Genomic DNA, 19,671 nt, shown 5'->3' with positions numbered 1-19,671 from the left:
GGTGGTCACCTTTTTGGTCCGATTCTTAGCAATTTTTCATTCCAACTGTTTAACATTTTTTTTATACCACTCTCTGCAAAATTTTCCTGCCAGATAAGCTTGCCCTTCTTTTTTCCGCGTTTCGCGTCGCGATCTTTGTCGAATAAGTATATTTCACGGCTCTGATGAATGACATTGTGTAAGGTGCATTGCGATTGCCATTCTAAAATCCGATACCCTGATTTTTGTTTTTGTTGCTTGTTTATGGAGTATCATCGCGTTTGAAATTGATGTATTTAACGATAACTCTAAAGTTAATTTTATGTACCACTCGAGGGTTCTTCTATGTGGTGTAGAATACGCTATCGTTCGATCTGATAAATCTACGGCACATGTTTCTCTGTTGTGATCTACCACTATCATTGGTTTATCGCAAACATAATTTTTTTTACCTCTACCATTTCAGTCGAATGTTTCGTCGAAATCATAAAAATAATCGTAATACTGTTTACTAATATCTTCTACGCGTTTCAACGATATATTCTGCACGTTTTGCTTACGACGAAATAACGAGTGCGAATGATTTGTCGAAATAAACGAAGCCTCGTTATAATATATCGCTATCGACTGTTACCAAGGCGCCACGGTGGTCACCCGTGACCACCAATAAGATAAACGGTCCATTGGGGAAGAACCTTGTCTTACATCGTCGATTTATTATTATTTTGCCATTATATGCTTCGAGTAATAAAAATACTCCCGTGGCGTCCTGAGCGAAACGTGTGATTTTGACGTGGCAGTCAAAGTGTTAACCGCAAGACCATGGAAATTTGTATCAAGTATCCTGTGGTCGTAGGGTATACCTCTAACATCAGAACAGTGAAACTCATAGCGTCAACGACTTGACGTCAACTCGAATAACGTTAACTTGAAATAATCTTGAAATCATCAGACGTAGCACTAAACTACGACCCAGAATCGTAAAATTCGGGAAATTTGGATGCTTATGAAATTTTTAAATCACTGACTATAATCCTTTAGTAGGTGTCAAAGTCATAGAATTCGACAAGAATGCGTATTTTCAACTTTACCAAAGTCTACATCTAGTTCAGTAAAATTTCACATCGTCTAACTAACAGATATGTAGCAGTGTTATATAAAAATTGAACGAAGCAGGCTAAATCAGAGCACATTATAGAAATACGAATCATTTATTCGTTTCGATTAATTTAAGGTATTGATCACATTATTTAGAGAATATTAGAGTCGACATCATCGTAGGATGCAGAATTCAGGGCTCTGGCACCTTCGCTTGACTCGACTGTCTCGAAATCATCCACGCTGCAACCCTCATGACCGACCTCCTTAGTATCCAGTTCCATGATCGTTTGTGTCGCATGTTACAACCACAGGTTACCGATATCGAAGTTCATTAAACAAGGGTCATCTGTGTCGCGTTTCACCAGCTGGGAATCTCGATATCGAATTTCCTGACTATCAAAGTTACTATAACCGAAAACTGACACGAAACAATCGAATGTAACTTCCCTTTACGCGAACAATTAATTTTTTTTTTTTTATCGTGAGATATTCGATTTCAAACGATAAGCTTCGAAATGATCGAAAGAATACAGTTTTTGAAATGTACTATTTTCTTTTTAGTAGAGGATGTTATTTTTTAATACTGAAACTGCCAAGCTGGTCAAAACGACAGACTTTCGTTTTCGCAAAAAACATAAACGCGTACATATCATTAGCGAAGCTAATGTTTAATTTTACCGAGATAGAAATATAGTTACGCGCACTCGTATCGAACGATACGCGGTAAAAATTTGAAAAACGCGTGGCAAGTTGTAGAAAACGAGGAAACTGGTTAATCGGGGTTCGATAAACGGATCGCAGCACCCTTTTACGCTTTGACAAGTACCAGCCATTTTGACTGCTATTGGTACAAATAACCTTGATACAAAATTATTTTCAGTTTGAATACATAAAAAACGAAATAAAATTCATTATATCATTCTTTGAGTTATCGTTGCGAAAGTCATTACATCATTGCGGAACAAAAATATAACACGAAGTAGGAATTTTAAAATAAAATTGTAAGGCCAGCCAATTTGACTGGTGTGCTGGTTCTAATGTTAACGACATATCTGCGAAAGCAGATTTCAATCGATCGATGCAATGCGTCCGAGCAAAGACGCGATCGACTACTGCAATAATAACTCTGTTTAATCGCTCTTTCTTCGGTTTGTAATTTCGCCGAGGCTGGAATGAAGTGCCGCTCGTTAATTTAATCGCCTTCGGCTCGCAGCTGCGTGCTTCTCGCATCGTTTCACTCTGCGATCCCCAGATATGCACGCGTATGCCTGCGCATATATCGAAACAATTCTTGCATAATTCCCGCGGTGATCGCGCAGCTATTCGTCGCGAATAAAATCGAAACACGCGCGGGCTCTTCCATTTGTATTCGTATGGCACTCGTTCGGCTTGTTAATTTACTGTCCCTTTTTAACGCATTCACCCGAACACGATGTTTCCGACGTTCGAATCTTGATCAAATAAAAGAATAACAGAGGATGGTAAACGTACAGTGTGTTCGTTGAATGTTTAAGGAGCGAAAATATTGAGATATCGCGCTACAGTATCTCGATCATAGCACGCAATTCGCACATTCGTGGTCGGCCGGATATTTAAACGGATGTATAGGTAAATTTCTACATTTCTGTCAAGACAAACGGAGAAAATTTCCCAAGTTTTTTCACATAAATATATTATCTGTTTATCGGGTTTGCTTTCGGTTGAAAAGCGAAAATCGCGTCATCTTGTCTATCGATGTGTTTCGAGATTACGTTCGAAACACACATAGAGCGTTTAGAAAACTTGAAATAAATACAATCGTCGAGAGAACGTCGTACTTACAAGTTAAAACGATCTTTACCAAATATATAAACGTAATTAATACGTACCAACTAGTTCGATAAGAAATAGTACGGTAAGATGTTAAACCCGAACGTCTAAGCATAGGAACCGCTAACTTTCATAACGTAAAAGTAATTTGAAGTTGTAAAACCTTCTCCCAGGAGCATACTGAGATTGAGGCTACGGTAGCTTCTAAACTCCATACAAAACACTTTGTACCGTAAACTTTACGCGAAAATCGTTACCTGTTACGGAAAAAACGCTCCTCTAAAAATCGAAAAACTTGGAACAACATTAAAAACTTCCAAGGCTCCAGCCACCTATGCTATACTTTACCAAGCGCTAAACCGTTAAAACTTCCGATCACTTCGACATTTTAGCATATTTATTCCATTCCGTGCTTTTTAATGTCTTAATATACTCCGTTCTACGATTTTCGACATCTTCGAACGTTACGTCTCTCTTGTGATATTTAATTAACGAGTGCAACAATTCGTACACGTTGTATATATAGCACATAGATCGTTAACAAAAAAAAAATATCACGAGCTCGATTAAAATAAAGGAAGAATTCTTAGCGTTCGTGACCTTATCGCCCCAACGTGAAACGTTTTATTCGAGCGCGAAAGCTGATCGCCTTCGAAAGAAAGTACGAGACGAAAGGTTGTTCGTTCGTTAAGACAAGAACGAGAATTAACGTAAAAAGAAACGGAACATAATGTAATACGGTGAGATTAGATGAAAGCAGCAGAATTAAGGTTACATAATCGAAAAATAAGGTTAGAATCGATCGTTGAAAGAGTAGCTGCAGAATTTAGAATCCTATGAAAATCTCTGCTTTGCGGAGAACGGGGCATTAAAATTAAGGGAAACGTGAAATGTAACAAAGTAAGCGACTTTTTGCGGCATTATTGTCGCGTTACCCGCGATTGAAAAGCTGGAAAAAGTAATAAAGTTCCTTTGAGTCGAAACCGGAGAAACTGAGCAATCTCCGTCGGTTATAAAGGCCGTGGCGGCTGAAAGAGACACAGCCAGCCGAGGGAAATAAAGTAAGGAAAGTAGAATTCGAGAGACCGCAAGGGGAAGCAATATCTTTCCATCAAATTCGGCGGTTGAAACGGCGTTGGGCCGTTCTTCCGGAAAGACTTACAACATGGAAACCAGCCGTTTTTATTTCCACCGGTGAAAAAGATACTAGCCGATTCCGAGTTATTTGCCGAAAAACCGTTTTAACGTATCTAACCGCGAAACTATCTCGGTTTCTCCTTGAATTTTCGACCGCTGCTACACAAGGGATCCATCCCTTCCAGCGATCGTAGTACGAGGAAGCGATTGCTCCGTCTTTTTTTTTTTTTTTTTTTTTTTGAGAAAACGCAATTTGAAAATTTATTTTTTACGTGTGAAGTTGGCTAATTGTCGATTGAATAGAACGAATATTTAAGGTCTCGTTTCCAAGGGAATAGAGTTTGAACATAGGTATTTAATTAAGAATCCGCCTTGTTCTCGTTCTCGATCAATTTTCAAATTTCCAAACTAGAAATTCTACGTTTTCGATTTGTTTTCATAACCGTGGAAAATTCCCCCTCTTTATTATTCGCTGCTGTACACTCCGAAATTATCCGAGTTCAAGCACACCCGATAAACTTTCAAGCTCGATTTTCTTCGAAACAAACGATCGTACGAACAAACTTTATCCTACGTTTTCGACTTATTTTTTCACGTAGGATCTTCCTTGTACCGATCGTATTGTGATTACTGCGTTACACTTTTCTAAGCTCGTCGATGCGTTTGGTTTCCCCAGACCGATTTCTCTGCTCCGGTTTCAAACGATTTTAGATAGGACAACGGGATAATCCTGAGAAAATTTATCAGCTCGAAGCAAGATAGAGAAAGAGCCTGGAGAAGGGAGAAGCAGAGAGAGAAATGGTCCTTTCTGGTAGGACCAATCTCGGAAGCTGAATTCAACGACTATACGGCTATACAGAGTGGCGAAAGAGAGAAGAAACGAAAGGACTTCTAATATCTGCTAGAAAGACGGATGCACATAATCTTGCAAGAAGGATAAACGCGGTTACCGGTCAGGATTTCGAAATACGTCTCGGGAATGTCGTCCGTAGTATTACTCGACCGGTTCGTATCAAGCTCCGTGGTACAAAGGAAATTGTTTGCGAAGGCAACCGCGTTTTAAACTGCTTCGATGATACGACTCCTCCTTTCTTCCAATTTTTGTTGCGAGGAAAATAATAAAATAAGAAACTGTAATAAATAATGTAGGTATATTTATCAATGAAAGGATATAAATGGAAATATTATCAAGTTACTTAAATTTAGTTATCTAAATTAAGTAATATTTACTTATTTATAATACTTACTTATAAATTATACATATCTATAATAAGTATTAACTTATTATAAATAATCGGTCATGTCACTGCGCCACGCCAGAAAAATTACTGAAAATTCTCAACGCGAGAATTGATTGTAATTTTAATAAATAAACAATACAAAAAAAAATTATTTAAATTTGTTAAAATGTCCAGATATTTATATGTCGGGTTAATGTTGGAATTTTGGGCGTTTGACGAATCTTCATTCGAATTTGCCATCGTGGTTACAGCTGATATTTATTGGTACAAATGTGATTATTACAAGAAGCTACAAGTAATAGCGACGATCGGATGGTCGAGATGTCGATGACAATGAACTCAGGTTCGATAACGAATCCACGGCCAACGGGACGACGAATGCGATGTGATACACGATCCTGATGTCACTCAACGTGCAAGTAGTACTTCTCTGAATAGACTCTATAGACTCAATCGCGGTCCAAGTGGAACTGCCCTCATATAGTCCTCTCCCCACCTCTCGAGTCGATCTTTGTTTTTAAGGAGAGCTATATAATTATTCCATACCTCTGTTAGGTACACGTCCCTCCAGTGACCGTGGCTACGTTCAGTGACCCGTTATGTCACCTGGAGCCCAAGCCCATTGTCATAAAATCGGATTAGAACATTACAACTATTTCTTAGTTTTGTTACTTAAGTGTAGCTATAGTAAAAGCGTGGACTAAGGTATTGGGGTTTCTTCCAACATTTCAAAAGGGAGGCCCCGATGTCCTTTCATCACCGACATATATTTGTAATTAACATAAGATGAAACAAACTAAACCGATCATATTTTCTTACAGCATTTTCCAATTTCAAATTGGTCAACGTAAGTGGCGGGGTTTTCGAATCGAAAACCACATCGAACGGTACGTGACTTGTCGCTCGGTACAGCGTCGAATTTATGGATCCTATCCGTGGCCATGGGATTTATGGGAATCCAATGCCTTAATTGGAAAATTATAGGACAATGTCTGGAAGCGGACCGTTCGTCCCACAGCCCGTTACTCAACGCGTATAATCGACCCCTCACTGATAGCTGACTTTCACAATCGCGCCTCGATATTTTCTGTCTCCATGAGACAAGGAATCAGATATCCTGAATTCCAGCTAACGCGAACACAACTGCAGAAACCAACTGCGACCTGACCGAATTTCTGTCAGCAGTCGTTAAAACGCGACTGGTCTTTTAAATTCCGATTTAAAAATGACAAATATTTGGTTAGCAACTAAGTGATTGCGGATCTTGTCATTTGGTGATAATGAGAAAATCCGCGATCGCTTACTTTCCAACCCAATATATATGTTTTCCCTCTTTACTATCCACTGCGAAAAAGTAAAGAAATGTTTACGAATTATTCGGATTTCTCTATCGAATATTTGGAAAGAAAAATATTTTATCGGTGTTTAACATTTTTCTTTCTTTTTTTTCAATTTATTCGTTTAATCCACCTCTGAGGATTGTTAGCGACTACAGTTGTATACAATTGTATTTCACAGACATGTACGATATTCCACTAAACTCACACGTTGTCTTTTGGTCATAAACACGTAAAATAATTTTTCACTTTTATTTTACCGTTTATAAGCGTTTATTTGTTAACACGTGTTATTTGGTAAAGTTCGTTGTTGTTTTCAGTTTCATTTACCGAAGAATCGTTGATTCGATCGGTCCAACAATAAATAATATATTGCCAATTTGTAAAACAGCCGGTGTAAGTATCGCAGAGTAGAGTGTGAAATATCTGTCGAACAGCGTAAAAAAGGAAGAACGTTTCGAAACTATGTATTTGTTTCGATAGAACGAGGAATATTTGTTTATCCGCAAACCTTGATTCCAATTTGGTAAAAATGTGCATCGCGCTAATATTTGAACAATGCAAAATTGATATTGACAGCTGCCCTATATTCGTTCGAATCAAATTATCCCGCGTATCTAGCAAATTCAAGTAAATCGAATTAAACGCGAATGTTTCGAATAAAAGCGAAATAGGACAGAATATAGGTAAGAGCAAAAAATACAAAGTTCCACGATATCGTTCGCATAAAAGATATGTAAGTTACTTTTACGTACGGACTTCGGACGGACAATGAAAGAGTACGATTGTAGAGCGGAGAGAGTCGAATAAAAGACATTTAACCATGTGAAACAATTAACCGTTGGAAATTTACATACGCTTACCTAATGAGGTGGCGGCACACAAAACGTGTAGCTGGTGAACCAAAATGGAGGCCACCACGGCCGAAAGACGACTCAACATCGTAGTCGATTCTCAACTCATCTCTGTTTCGAAAGTTGAGACGCGGTGCCTCTCGTCTCCTTCCGATCTGAAATTTTAATACAACAATATTTAGTATCGATTCTTAATATTTCAAGATCGCATCAGCAAAACACGATAAATACATTTTTATTCGTTTTCCTTTCCATTCTTATCTTCTCTTTACGTTTAACTTTATGCTTATTAATCTTCGCGTTTCGTGTTTCGAATTTCGTAACATTTCACTCGTAAAAACCAATTTTCAAATAGACATCTTTATATAAATCTTATCTTTCAGATATAAAGCTCGAAGCGTGCGGTGATAGATTATGTCGACAAATTGACACGGACGATTGAACCTTATCGTTGGATAATTAAAGATAAAGCGTGGAACAAGACGAATGCGGTCGTTAATTATACTCAGCCACCCCAGTGCACGATGTCAAACGATCCCGGCAAGCCTACCGAAATCCCCCTGGACTTGGAAATAACACCTCCGGTTGCCTGGGGCTGACCCAATCGGGTTCACGAGACACAAAGCCAGCCCAGAGATCAATGCGTTACTCCACCGATCTATGTATGTGTCCCAGAAAAAGGATCGACCCTTTCGCCAGCCGGATTAACAGTTTTACACGCTGAAAAGCCCGGTATACTCTCCAGTGTCTCGCTTCTTTGCAAATATCGTCTTAATGAATTTCTAACGGGTCCATTCCCCTTTTCGAAATTCATATTTCATTTGAATTATTTATAGGGAAAAAAAATTCCTGTCGAAGGATGGACGTTCGCGATCAATGCAAATTTGAAATTCAGGCGAAACCGATGCAAATACGGTAGAACATTTAATGGAATATCTTTCTGCTTTGCAATTTTTTTTTTTTTTTACTAATATTAAAATAATTCACTTTACGCGTGTATTGCTGTATTTAAATTTATCGTTCGTATCTAACGCGCCCTTATTTTTCGTACGTGTAATCGTTACGTGTTTAAAAATTCGTACCTCGCGTAGAACAAGTTCATTTTCCATTGATTTTAGCGAGATGATTATGAAATAACGAGAAAGAAAGGAAGTAGAAAATAATGGAAATGTAAGCACGTAATCTCTCGGTCGTCGTAACGTTTTATTCGATAATCATCGGATGAAAATCGGTGAACTAGTCCTTTAAACGTAGCTGCGTTCTGTCTCGAAATTTTGTCAATTTTTCATTACGCTATCGAAAGGTGTTTCCTACTTTCTACCTAAGAAATAAATTACACAGCATTACGCAACACGAGCGTAGAATAATATTATTGAAACGCCATACGAGATTGCAAAAAAAAAAAAACACCAAATAAACTAACACGGATACGAAGATTTTAATGAACGCACGAGTTCGAAAACAATTTAACGCAACAAAATCCACAGGGAACAAATGCGGACTAAACAATTGCAACTTTGGCGGAGCGTATCGAGAAACGTTTAAAAAACGAGCAACCGAACAATAAAGGAAGACCAATTTGCCCGGTCGTTTCAAAAGAATCCGTAGGAAGAACGAAACTCGTCAGGCAGACAAAGCGAGTTCCCGTTCGAGTCAATCGCTTTGAACGACGTATGTAGACTCAAAGGCCGCAGTAAATCAGACGGTCGGTCCAAGTCAAATAGAAGATTGTTACCACGAAATTCCATGTGATTCAATTTGACCGGAAGTTCGACCGAAAACACGCTTCTCCCTCAAGTTTCCTGATGCCACCGTCCTAATGAATCTATCGGCAACTCTTGAACTCCGCACCGTCATGCCGCACCCTCGCAACCCTTTCACAGGGTCGTCACAATTCGTTCCATGTAACGTACGATTTAGACCCGTAGGCGAAAGCCTTCGCGGTTGCTCGCGAACCTATACGAACGATTATAACAGTCTTTTACGAGAGTGCGTTACGTGTGTTGTACGAAACACTTGGAAATTTCACTATCACCTATAGAAACATTTTACGAATATACAGAGTCGAGCGGTAGTCGTAGCGCAACCGGACAGGGAATGATCGATTCTAAGTGAAAAAATAAGTGGAAGATATAGGATAAACATTTTTCATACGACGCTTCGTTTCTGAGAAAATCGAGTTTCCAAGTTGGTCAACTGCGTGCACTATCGTTTGGCTGAATATCGGCTAGGTGTATGAATAAACAATTCACAGGAGATTATTACACGCGTGAAAATAAGTAAGAAATGTGGAATAAGATTTTTCTAAACTGATACATTTCCAAATTTATCTTTCTCGAAGATGAAGCGTCTTACGAAAAAATATTATTCCACGCTCTTGACTTACTTTCAAACGTAGCTGAACTCTCTGTCGAATAATTACGCTCGTTTACGCAATTGGCAAAAATTGAAATATACCGGACAAATCTTCAAACTTGACTTTCTCGACTACGAAGTTTCAAACGAAAAAATGCTATAGCAAATTTCTTTCTTATCCTTTCAGGTGGAATCATCCCTTGCTAGGTTGTACCGCGATTATCGCCCCACCCTGTGTCATTACGCGTTACACGAGACTCGTTGAAAACAATTTCAAGAACTTTGAACTTTGTAAAACATTAGAATTATTAGAGCCTTTGCACAATTATCATGGAGTACAGAAACTACACAGTACTAATGAAATTTCACACGATTCGCGTAACGAGTTTATCAAAATTTTCTATGGTAAATGAGGAAATATATTCGTGAGCCGCTGTATACCTGTTAGACTAGACAGCCACCATAATACAAACAATTTCTTCTCGTCCTTGTCTCGGCAAACTGTTCTAACAGCTGTCGTTTCTACCCAGAAACTTCCAAATTATTTCGATGTCTCACGCAGGTGGTACTCGCGCGACAAGTGGCAGTTGTGCGAATGAAAAAGTTTTGCCTCGCTGTCTAACGAAATCCAGGTGATAGTGCAGGGAACAAGGGGAAGAAGAGCGAAGAAACGTAAATGTTTCGCTTTTCGTTTTTCATATTTTGTAGCAGCATTTGTATCTTTCTTCGTTGCTACTGTATATACTAAAAATGTTTCTTTAATAAAACGTTTCAGAGTATCGCCATGTTTTACTACGTTAAACTCGTAAGTGTTCTCGGTTTCTTGGATTAACGAGAAAATACCCAGAAGCGGTTGGTAATGTACGTGATATCGTGATGCTTACACGACATTAGCGCACTCGATTATTTCTGGTACAATGTAACAGAATGTTTACAAAAGTGGCCTGCTCCTGGATGTTAATTATCCTACTCCCAAACGCTTATCCGACGTAAGTCTCCTAAACGTTGTAAAACGCGATATTAACTGACCTATATACGAACGATGATAAAAGAAATCCTGTAAAAAGGACTACAGAAAACACTCAAAAATTAACACAATTGAAACGTATAGCGTAGAATGTACTCTAGTTCAGTGGAGAAATTATTTCCTATCTTCTGCATCGTACAACGCAACCATCGAACAACGAATCTCGAGAACGAAATAAATGTTCCATGAGATATCCTCTTTTCTTCGCGTCGTTCTTGTTTCGCATTAATTTGTCGAGAAAGCTGACCAAGGGTAGAAATTACGCAAGTGCGTTATCGCATGGTCGCGCGTAGCTAACGGCAAATACAAAATGAAAAAGGGTTACGAATAAACGGACAGAGCAGTATTTATTCTCGTACTGTCTTCTCGCGATTGGATTACAACCTACTGTTGCTTCGTACGGTGAACGAAAAACAAATTCGCGCGAAACTAACACGCCAGCGTATCGCGTAATCTGTTCATGAGCGAAGAACATGCATTCGCTTTCGTTACGAACACACGAAACTTTTTTTAAAATCCTGCGCGGATTGATCGTTCGACAGGATCGTGGCGAAAAGGGCTTAATGTTATCACGTCCAAGAACTACGTGTATTCTACGCGATTCGTTCATTTTCTTGTGAAATAGCGTTTGTACGCGAGCGATTAATTTTCATTCATTTTAGAAGGTAGAACGCTAATAATTCGATTTTAGAAAGTAGACTGTGAGATGCTTTCTATCGAGCGTACGAAACATCGATGGAGGTTCGTTTCAACTTCTAATTATATTAACAAAAAAAGATTGAAGATCTCCTTCCAACGTTAAAGGACGAGCCATCCACATTTTATTTAGCAATAAAGCTAGAAAAATTTACCGATTGCCCAGCTGGACAAATTGTAAAGTACAAATTACGTGATAATAAAAGAAAACATTAAGGAACGTACACATCCGAATATACGCGTAACATAGGATTAATTTAAATAAAATGACATTAAACTGATTTAGAAAAACAAAAACGTAATGTGAAATAAACGTTGAAAGTTTCTTATTCGATTTATGAAAGTTTCTCATTTCAAAAGTATCGGCTTACAATTCTGAAAAATAAACGAAAAGATACAATATGCAAACTAAAAAGCTCAAATTTCAATAAATAGAAATAGCAGGCCAACGAACGAAATTTATTTTATTTATTTATTTTATTTTAAGCCATTGTAAGAATAAGTTACCAACTTATGAATAGAGTTATTAATAGACAGTTAGGTTGCACGCGTTCCGGCTTGCATATTTCATCACTGTCAGAAACGTTATTTCCGCTGAAAATTTCTACCAGACGCGCTACAAAGCTTACACTGCACGCTGCGCTACCGATAGTCCATCGTTCGCGGTACTGCAAGCTTACAACATACGCATGATTACCGCAATGCACAGCTTACACGTTACAACGTTGTGCAATCAACACGCCATGCCTTCTATCGCAACTTGCGGACAACAATTTATTCGCAGCGCGATAATTCAACAATTAGCCGGGAAAAAATTTCATTATGTCATTATATTAATTGCGTCATTATTCAGCTCGTTGGAAAATCGTACGGGTGTTAAAATGCGGCACACTTCGTGCGCGCTAAATCTTTCCAATTTAATAGCAATTACATTAACATACCGGCTCACGAAAGTATTTTAATGCTTAGCGTAGGACAATTTTACGGCCGTATTGTACTTGTTGCATAAAACATTTCGAAATTTATTTCGAACGTTTTCGCGAGTCCGTGTATGTGAATTTTTTAAATTCGAGTTTCGAGGCTCGTGACGGAAACTAATATAACACCGCGAAAGAAATTCGAGCATGGTTGTGAATTCAGGAAGGAAAAAATGACAAAGAAATGTATACACGAAACACTTGCGTATCAAATTTTCGTAAAATATGATATTCGATAAAAATATTCCGTGCGTGGACTATAAATCCAGCGGATATGTTGTTTTTTTAATGAAATTTCCTCTTAATATTTTACATCAAGCATGAACGGATATTATATTGTTTAATTAATATAATAATCTTGTTTCAACTTATTTACACACGTGAATGCTTAACAAAACTCTCGCAAATGAATTTCATAAAATCAACACACTCGCGTGCTTGTTTCATTTAAATTAAGCCGAACTATTTGGCCATACGATTTTTGCATAACCTTCCAGATAATATTTCTGTTACTATCGCAAATAAAAAGAAACGTTAATAACAACGTACATTTCAATATGGATCTGGATAAATCTTTTTTCCAAAGCCGTTGCTTCTTTTCATCTCAATATGTTCTATCCCAATTCCTTAAATAAGGAAACCAAATAAATCATAGAAATCAAATAAAGCAACAAGTTTATATCAGTAAAATGTTTCGAATTATTCAAAGTCGAGCGACTTTGTTGATGTAACTACCTCAAGAAAATCTCTACATCTTTATTTATGCATACCCGTGACCTGAAGACTGCTATTACCCAGAAATATTCTAAATAAGCAAAGGTACATATTATTGTACCCTTGAGTATACGTTATGTTTTGGGTTGCAAGGTCAAGGAACAAAGATACTAATAAACAGATTTCTATTGATGTTCCCTGTAGCCTCTAGCCCAAGCTATGAGCTTAACTTTTTTGGTGATGTTCTTTTGCTATAAATACACGAACGTGCTCCCTATCATTCCATTGTCTATTTTCTAGTAACACTAAGAGAGTAAGGATCCGAATCAGCATAAACTTACACTTATACCTTTAATTATTTCAATATACTTTTCTACTACAAATTCATCCACTCGTTCTTCGATCAGTCAACCTGAACCTCAACAGACTTGATCCAGCAGGATAGCAGCAATTTGAAGGAATATTTCAAACTAAGTAAATAAAAAAGAGTTAAAAAGAGATTCGAGTGACTGGAACGAAGGCGAACTAAATAATTTACAACGCCGTGATTTCTAACTAACGTTTCATCCCTTAGGCAAGTACTGATCCTTCGCCAAGCATTCTCCATTGTCGATGGAGACAGTAGCGACCGAAGGGACGATAATTAATAATAATTTCACAGACGCGTGATCTCTATCGATAGATCTACCATCGATTAGACGGGTAGACGACGGGCGCCGTATGTGAAATTTAATAATCGGAAGCGAACGGACAGGCAATACGTCGTCAAAGTGCAGCTCGTGCAAGTGGCGCGATTCAGTTATTCAGCGTTTCACGAGGAACACCCTAATTTCTCGTGTGCCCAATGGTTTACACGGGGGTCCGTGCCACCAATGCAATTAATAACTTCCAGCTCGAGAGCCCGCGGCTAATAGCGGTTAGTTTGTCGGGTCCACAGAGGTTTATTGAGCAAACATTGCTCGAAACTACAATTGCCGAGGTCCTAGTGCCAAAATCGATCGATCTACCGCTTACCGTCAGGCTACTGCTAGAAGACGCAGTACTCTAGCGGAAACTGCCACGTTCCGTCAACTGTCTTCGATGAAACTTCGATCGTTCCTTTCGTACGAAGTTGTGATTTATTCGGATTCATAACGAGTAGCTGAATCATGTGAGACCGGTAAATATATTTCGGTAATGGCGTTATGGAACTGGTGCCTAAGGAAAGATATGTCTCCTCGCGTATTGAATATTTTAACGAGTATCATATACATTCGGACACACGTTTATTTCATCGGACATACAATTTATTATAGGTTACGTTAGACTTTGGATATTTGATGTATTCTCGTGTGCAACGCGCGTTCTCAGCATTTTTGTACTTTCAAATTTCTGGTATTGAAAAATGAACCGATATTCTCTTTTAAAGTCGATTTATTATTCGTCGCATGTTTGCGAAAATTTGTTTGTAAAATAGTTCGCCGAAGGATAATTTTGATCAACATCGCTGGCCACGATTTGAAGTTGACGTAGATAGCCCACGGGAAACTTAGGAAAATTGCAATTCTCACGAATCTCTAAATACCAGCTCGATCGATACAAGTATTTTTCGAGACTTTTATGCGATTCATCCGCGATCGAACACTCTCGTCGAGTGACCGCGGATAATTCGGAGAAAGGCTAAAGGACGGAGAATTCGCAAGTTTAGCGTAACAGAAGCATCGAGCGAAATTCAGTCGAGTGGTTTTCCCTTATTTCGATGTCGGCTTGGCTATACGAAAACTGGGGCCTGTATTTTAGGTAACCGACACCGCAATCGATGCACCGGCTACGCGAATCGCGTTTCTTCCTCCCATTTTCTTTCTGTCTTTATTTCTAACGAACAAATTCAGTGAATAGGAAAGGCAGTCTTTACAAAAGTAATCCGGACAGAACCTCGAACAGCTTTTCTGTTCCGTTTTTGATCAAGAGGCAAAGAATTATCTGTAATGACCGATACACGAATACAGACCATCCTTTCACCGAATCTTCTATTCGTTCAAAGGTTAAAGCTTAAGTAGCACTATTCGACCACAATGCCGTCGATATGCTCGAGAACATCGTATTTGTTCACCCAGGCTCGATATCGAGACTCTTTCAGCTTTAATCCCGTTAGCGATACGCGTCTAATCGTTAGATTTTAAAGAAGCACAATCCGTTGTTATCATTTTATCGTATTATTATTTTTTAACGAATCGTTCGTTATTCTGTTTATAAACATACAACAGCTTCTTCTTATTTTTACTCGTAGAATATTCCAGCGTCGTTTCGTATACTAATACTGATGCTATTAACACGTTTTGCTACTAGCGCACCTTGCACGTTTCATTCAAAATCTGTCACGACTGAATACGTACAGAAATATCACCGCGCGATACGCTCTCGCTTCTAGATGCGATGCACAATTTATTCTCACAAACATTTTCATATCGGACAAATATCGATGTTCGAGCGAGCACCGTGATATCTTCTTGAAACCGAGAGAACCGTGCAGTTCTCTTTTTCCTTCTACGCTGAGATCGAATCACTGTACGTCGACGCAAGAAAGGAAAAAAAACGCTAATAACTCGAACAGCGACATGACGTTGGCGAGAGAACAAAAGACTTTTCTTAATACGACAGCGAACCTGAATAAACACGATGCATTTGTTATCAGTTTTCACGATCTTCCGACGTCCCTATTCATTCGTAGCTTTTTTCAAGCTACGTGTATGTGTCGACTGGCTCTTTTTCTTTCAACTATGTCGCATTAGTCGGGCGTGATTGGAAAAAATAGATGTATATAGGTGCAACAACTGCGGAAATTGCAGCGAACACGCGTACGCTGCTCGTTGCATTTCATGTTTCTACGTTTGACGCGAGTCCGAAGAAGCGGTTCGTCTAACTTTTGCGCGCTACGTTGCGAAATAACCTGTCACGTTGTGGTTACTCCGAAAGCAAATTTAATAAATTAATCCACGATAACATGGTTCTACGAGTGTTTCGAGCTTCTTCATTTTTTACCCTAACGTTTTACCCTGACGTTTCTCACGTCACTCGTTACCCTTCCGATATTCGTGTTAATTAGGTTCGATCGATACAACTTTATCGACTGGTTCGTTGTTTTTAAGATATATGTAGTATCGGGGGAAAGGGCCTAAGAAACATTCAGTTAACCATGAACGATGTCGGGAGAGCCGAGGCGCCGTCGGTCTTTTCAATTGTATAGTTTTCTGGAAAAGGCCTACGTGACCCTGGCAACGGGCGTCTTCGGAACACGTGTGTGGTGGGCCTAAGAAAAGGCACAGGGATGCTAAAACGGCCAGAATGTGAGTTGAGAAGTCGCGCAGTGTGAGTCGAGAAGTCAGAGAGTGTAAGTGGAGGAGCCGGAGAGTATGAATCGGGAAGTTGAAAGCCGAGTATCGCTTATTAAACTAAACTTAACTCTAAATATAACATCATTACTTGTCCTTACTCTAAGACCCATATAAGTTACCACATATATTTATCAATGGACCAATTCGTACGATCGATTGCGACGACTGACGAACACGACCCGTTTCGTTATTTTGACGATGGATCATCGTTCCACCCTATTCACTGCCGACTACGAGATATCTCGTAGTTTGTGGCGTCGGGACAGGAAGTTTATTCAGCGACGTCAGCTACGAGTAATCTCGTAATGTTCATTTTCATTTTCAAGTTACTGTAAGTGCCACTTTCGTACTGTCTTTGCGACAAATAAAATTTGCCTGCCAGTGAACGAGCTGCTCTGTATTTGCGCGAACCAGTTTATTTGACTGCGCCGAAACTTCGAATACCGCGAACGATTTATAAGAAAGTCGAGTTACGATCCTTGTAACGAATACTTTACTTCGAACGCTCTGTACATGCTCGTAAATTATATGCGTTTTACAGCCTGTACGCCCTTATATTTCCTATAAACGTCCAAACATCCGCCATCTATACATCGATATTTCAAATTCAAAAGTTGTTTCAACACGCAACTCGCGTCGCATCTAAATCTCCAAGTTATCGAAATATTTCAACGTCGACCAGTTTCCCGCGTCTAAACCCATCAAAATCGGCCAAGTCTCCAAGTAGATAACCAAACGCAACGAATTTCAGCTTGGATCCCATCGAAAACGCCGGAACAGCGATCGATCCTGCGAAAAAATGACACAGATACAACTCGATGGTGAACTAGGCGTACCGAGGTTACAGTTTCTCTTGAAATTCCTACTCGTACAGATGCATCGCGGAATAGCGGCACTTGTTGACCCTGTTTCTATGCCGTTGGCGTCCGCGCCTTTCTTTTTGCCCACGAATAACGCCAGAGAAAAAGCACACGCGCTCTGCGGTCTATTCGACAAACGATCTCGCGGCGCTGTTCGGCGATCGATCGCCGATAGACGAATCGAAAAACCGTTTCGAAAGAAAAAATAAATACCAGCGGGCTCCTATGACGCTGGACATTCGTTTCTGTTCAGGAAAAAACGAACAACTTCTCGCCAACCGCGATACACCATGCGCCTTTCCCTTCCGGGGGACATTCTACGCGTTGTAATTTACTCGACCCCTCTGCTAGCTTTTATTTCCCTGCCTGTTCTTCTCCGCGGCATCCTTTTTATTCGGCTACGCTCTTCCTTTTTCCCCCATCTACCTCGTATTGTACTATTTTCTTCATTCGTTATGTTGCTCGCGTTTAAGTCGTGCACACTTTGAAAATGTGCTCCGAGATTTTTCTCCCCCGTATTTTACTTCTTCCTCTCGGTTGTTTTTGTCTTGTTGCGCCGGGTTATTTATTCGAACGCTCGCGCGTGAAATATTCCTGTTGATTAAAATGGATTTATCGTTCCGTCTCGGGCATGTTTTACTCGTTTTCGTTAACTATTCGGTGAAACATCGAGGGACGTGTTTATCGTTACATTGTTATGAAAGTTACTCGGTACGTCTTCGTAGATCTCGCAGCATCGAAGAAAGAAAATCGTACGTACGGTATTTCGTTTAATATTTTCTCGAGTAAAAATTCGCGCGGATGTACGTCGACGTAAATTGTTCAGGGCGAGGATCAAGAAATTAAGAGGACAAGTAGACGCGATTTCGGCGTCACTCGCGCCTCCAGAGTTGAAATCCATTAGTAAATTAATGTTCCACGTTTGGAACACTTTGTACGTTAGGCTGTAAGCGTCGCTAAATATACAATTCTGAAATATGTTCTCTACTTGAAACACTTTGTATAACAAGCGACAAATTAGCGTGCGCTGTCGGTAAAACTAGTAAACAAGCGGAAACAGCGACTTGGAAATCGTCATGGTCTTTCCGTTTCGCTATCCCCTATGTTCACAACGTCCAATTTGTCCGGTACTTTTTATCATTTCCCCGTTACCACTCTACTAATCCCCCACTTGTATCGTTTTTCAGTGGATCCCTTGATCGGTGGATCGCGGTATCGAATGGGCGGGAAATACATTAGTTAGCGGTAACAAGCGCGGCAAACAACTGCGTTACAACCTGGCCAGGCCATGTTCTACACAACCATAAAATACGTGTCACACCATGCCACCGTGTAAGCCTCTGTTTCTACGTGCACGCGCGGTCGCCAACAAATCGCACGAGAACTCGTTTATTATACCTGGACAACCAACTCCAAGAACGATCAACCGCAACTACTTCCTTTTATTTTCGTTTCCATACAAAGCCATATTCCATTTGACCAACGTTTTATTTATTATCGTTCGTTTCTTCTATTTTTAATTTCGATTTTTTTCCTATCGTTAGCTTTCGATTTCTTTCTTCGTTCTCTTTATTTTCTTTTTTTTTTTTTTTTTTTTGCGAACAAGGGAGAATATTATTTTACGCTAATATTACGTTACGAGGTTTGGAAAATGAAATTAAAGTGTTTAAGGGAGAAAAGGACGTAATCCGCTACAATAATATTGTATTAATGTACTTCCATGTTGGAGAATTAATATTTTAATTGAAACAAGAAGCGGAGAAACAAAATGAAGACATTCGGTTGCGCAAGGGTACTAATGCAATTAAGTTCTAGTCTCGCGAGATTTTATCACAGTTGGAACGTAGAATTAGGACGGAATGAATTAGATTAAGTTAGAGGTAAATAGTTGCAGGGATATTGTACCGCGTACGTCAGACACAAAGAGTATTACCGCTGTTACTATCGTCGCTACATTCAAGAAAAATATAATTCTTCGGAAACGAATTCCTATAAGCGTCGTTTTCTTAATTCTTTCGTCGCCTTCTAATTTTCATTGCACCGCAATTCGATACGTAAGAAATGGCAATGATGTTTTACGTTTTTCGAAAGAACATCGGACATCGATCGAATGACACAAAAATAACAGAAATTTTATACGATTCAATTGAATACGATTTACAAGATTTTCTTTTTTATCTTATTTTACTTTAATCGCAGGGTACACCATT

The 19,671-nt window shown here is 39.2% G+C and overlaps 1 protein-coding gene across 1 annotated transcript in view; it reads right to left on the bottom strand.

The window, feature by feature from the left end:
* LOC117213970 (peroxidasin-like) overlaps positions 1-19,671 on the bottom strand; it is a 343,899-nt gene that overhangs the window by 240,027 nt on the left and 84,201 nt on the right. Inside the window, exon 3 of the mRNA XM_033459723.1 lies at positions 7,468-7,613. Within this exon, the coding sequence (XP_033315614.1) occupies positions 7,468-7,546 (79 nt within the window). The 5' untranslated portion in view covers positions 7,547-7,613. The remainder of the gene's footprint in view (positions 1-7,467; positions 7,614-19,671) is intronic.

The sequence above is a fragment of the Bombus bifarius genome, unplaced genomic scaffold (genome assembly GCF_011952205.1).
Source record: "Bombus bifarius isolate JDL3187 unplaced genomic scaffold, Bbif_JDL3187 scf7180000009145, whole genome shotgun sequence".
Taxonomy (NCBI): Eukaryota; Metazoa; Arthropoda; class Insecta; order Hymenoptera; family Apidae; genus Bombus; species Bombus bifarius.
Note: the sequence above shows the minus strand (reverse complement) of the source record. Positions and strands in the feature narration are given on the sequence as shown.